Here is a 3,426-nt window from a genome sequence, read left to right on the forward strand (position 1 = left end):
TGAGGGGAAGCAAGGAAGCAACGGTGCATCTAATACATGCTTGCGGCTTTCGCCCCAATCCCTATGCTGCCCTTCTGTTTGCCGCTTTAGTCCTTCCCAATAAATTGTAGAATGGGGCGGGAAAGTGTCCCTCAATGGGGGAAGGAACAAAGCAGCTCTGCTAAGGACCCTCTGGCACAGTATTGTGGAGTAACCAGCAGGAAAGTTTGCTGGAGAATTCTTTGGAGGAATCCTGTGAAATCTCAGTGTGCATCAACACCCTGTTCCACCGTGCTCCTTCACTGCACAGGGAAATGCCCAGCACACAGAAACACAGCCAGCCTTGTACATTTCTCTTCCCTCAACCCACCTCCACACTTCACAAAGCAAATCCACTTACCACGGAGTCTCTTCTCCTGCTTCTGGCTCACCTAATTGTAACTGCTGAGACTGTCTTGACACCTCCAGAATGGAGAAGAGCTTCTGACTGGACACAGAACTGGGCAAAGCCGGCATGGGCTCCACATCTTCTAATGCCTCACCTCCTTCCCCTTTGCTGTGCGCTGCAGTGTGTCCTGAACATAGCTCTTTTCCCACAAGCTGCGTGAAATCTCCCATAGGTATCGACATCCTACAGCTGGAACACAGCTGGGACTGCACGGCCTCCTCTCCGCACATACTGAGTAGATCCAGCAGATCCACATAGCCCAAGGTGGCGAGAATTTGCTGTGTGGAGCCACCATGGCCACCTAGGAAGATGTGATGTAAGCTCTCCATGTTGAGCAAACAGGACAGGGGAATTGCTAAATTCCCTGGCCTTTAAAGGGGGAGGGGTGGAAAGTTTTTACCTTGCTACAGGACAGAGGAGTTATAACTGCTTACCAGAGTGGTCAGGATGAGCATTGTGGGACATCTTCCAGAGCCCAATTACAGCAATAAAATCAAGCCCAAGGGTCTACACTGGAGCCTCAGTGACAAAAGTTTTGCATAAAAAGCCTTACAACTCGCATCAAGGTGGTTTTATTATCTCACTGAATCTGAGAAGTTCCATCGTTAAAAGTGGCTTTGCAGTGTGTACAGGGCCACTGTTTCTTCTCCAAAAGATACTTTTTGGGAGGAAAAACTTGGCAGTGTAGACAAGGCCTAAGGAACAATGATGAATAACGAGTATCCACAATTGTGTTTCCTGCTGGTGTCTATTAAGGTTTCCCAGACCACGATGTGTTGGAGTTACTGACACACTGAGCACCAGAACACATGGACTTGGCATTTGTAGCATCATGTGTTCATAATTCATTTCTTTGAATCATAAAAATGTCGTTTTTCAGTCTGTGAAGGAGTCACAGTGTGCCCTTGTTGCCAAAAAGGCCAATGGCATTTTGGGATTATAAGTAGGGGCATAGCGAGCAGATCGAGGGACGTGATCGTTCCCCTCTATTCGACATTGGTGAGGCCTCATCTGGAGTACTGTGTCCAGTTTTGGGCCCCACACTTCAAGAAGGATGTGGATAAATTGGAGAGAGTCCAGCGAAGGGCAACAAAAATGATTAGGGGACTGGAACACATGAGTTATAAGGAGAGGCTGAGGGAGCTAGGATTGTTTAGCCTGCAGAAGAGAAGAATGAGGGGGGATTTGATAGCTGCTTTCAACTACCTGAAAGGGGGTTCCAAAGAGGATGGCTCTAGACTGTTCTCAATGGTAGCAGATGACAGAACGAGGAGTAATGGTCTCAAGTTGCAGTGGGGGAGGTTTAGATTGGATATTAGGAAAAACTTTTTCACTAAGAGGGTGGTGAAACACTGGAATGCGTTACCTAGGGAGGTGGTAGAATCTCCTTCCTTAGAGGTTTTTAAGGTCAGGCTTGACAAAGCCCTGGCTGGGATGATTTAACTGGGAATTGGTCCTGCTTCGAGCAGGGGGTTGGACTAGATGACCTTCTGGGGTGCCTTCCAACCCTGATATTCTATGATTCTATGATTCTATGATCAATCTGCTTCACCCATGAGAACAGTCTACAGTTGTGCATATTGTGTTTCATATTCACATTTTCTCTCCATCCAGGCATTTGTACTGTGACCATCACCCTAGAGCCTGGGCACATACAGGAAGTCAGTGGGACATACGGTACATGCAGGAGACACCGTTCTGCCTCAGAGTTGGACAACTTCTCCCCTACTCCATGTCAGATTCCAACACAACCGACTTCACCAACCCCTCCACCTTCATTCTGCTGGGCATTCCTGGCCTGGAGGCCACCCATGTCTGGATCTCCATCCCCTTCTGCACCATGTACGTCATAGCCATCTTGGGGAACTTCACCGTCCTGTTCATCGTGAAGATGGAACCTAGCCTCCATAGGCCCATGTACTATTTCCTCTGCATGCTGGCTGTCACCGACCTGGGCCTGTCTACATCAATCCTGCCCAAAATGTTGAGCATCTTCTGGTTCAATTCCAGGGAGATCGATTTCAGTGCCTGCCTCAGCCAGATGTACTTCATTCACTGCTTCTCAGTGATGCAGTCTGGGATCTTTGCAGCCATGGCTCTGGATCGCTACGTGGCCATCTGCCATCCCCTGAGACATTACACCATCCTGACAAACCCCACTGTGGCCACGATTGGCCTGGCCATGGTGCTACGCTGTGGCATTTTCTCACTGCCCTATCCCTTCCTGGCGAGGCAATGGCCATATTGCAGAACCAACATCATCCCACAGACATTATGCGTGCACATGGCCGTGGTGAATCTGGCCTGCACCGACACCCACGTCAGTAGTTACTACGGACTCTTTGTGCAATTCAGTGTGATGGGTCTGGATGTGATTTTTATTGTTGTGTCCTATATCCAGATCCTTAGGGCCATCTTCAACCTCCCCACAAAGGATGCCCGGATCAAGACTTTTGGGACCTGCGGCTCCCACCTCTTTGTTATTTTAGCCTTTTACATTCCACGTCTCTTCATCTCTCTCCTCTATCGGTTTGGCCAGAATGTGGCTCTGAATTTCCATGTTCTCATTTCCAATGTTTACCTCTTGATGCCCCCCATGCTAAACCCTATCATCTACGCGGTAAGGACCAAACAGATCTGGGACAGGCTGCTCCGTCTCTTTACTCATGAAGGGCCCTAATGGTTTCTCCTCAGGTTCTGACTCTCAGATTGAGCGACGTGCAGACCTGGCTGGTTATATGGTGCTGGACTCTCTTCCCTGAATCACTGACGGGACAGACAAAGTGACTTTAATCTTTTCATGGCCTTACTGTGCTGTGTCAGTGTGAGAAACTGAGGAAGCAGTCTGTGTACAATTTCTTAATTCATAGGTTTCCAACCTTACTAATTGCTGATAACTGGACCCCTGAGGCCCAGTGCCCTGCCCTACCTGTATCCCCAAGCCCCATCCTCCTGTCTCACCTCTTCCCCCAAGGCCCCACCTCTGTTCCTATCTCCTC

General features: G+C 49.0%; 1 protein-coding gene across 1 annotated transcript; it reads left to right on the top strand.

The window, feature by feature from the left end:
- Positions 1-2,108: 2,108 nt before the first annotated feature.
- LOC140904929 (olfactory receptor 52R1-like) lies at positions 2,109-3,107 on the top strand. The gene has a single exon (XM_073327320.1). It carries the CDS (start codon positions 2,109-2,111, stop codon positions 3,105-3,107), a length of 999 nt encoding a protein of 332 aa, XP_073183421.1.
- The last annotated feature ends 319 nt before the right edge of the window (positions 3,108-3,426 follow it).

This window comes from Lepidochelys kempii, chromosome 1 (assembly GCF_965140265.1).
Source record: "Lepidochelys kempii isolate rLepKem1 chromosome 1, rLepKem1.hap2, whole genome shotgun sequence".
NCBI lineage: Eukaryota > Metazoa > Chordata > Testudines > Cheloniidae > Lepidochelys > Lepidochelys kempii.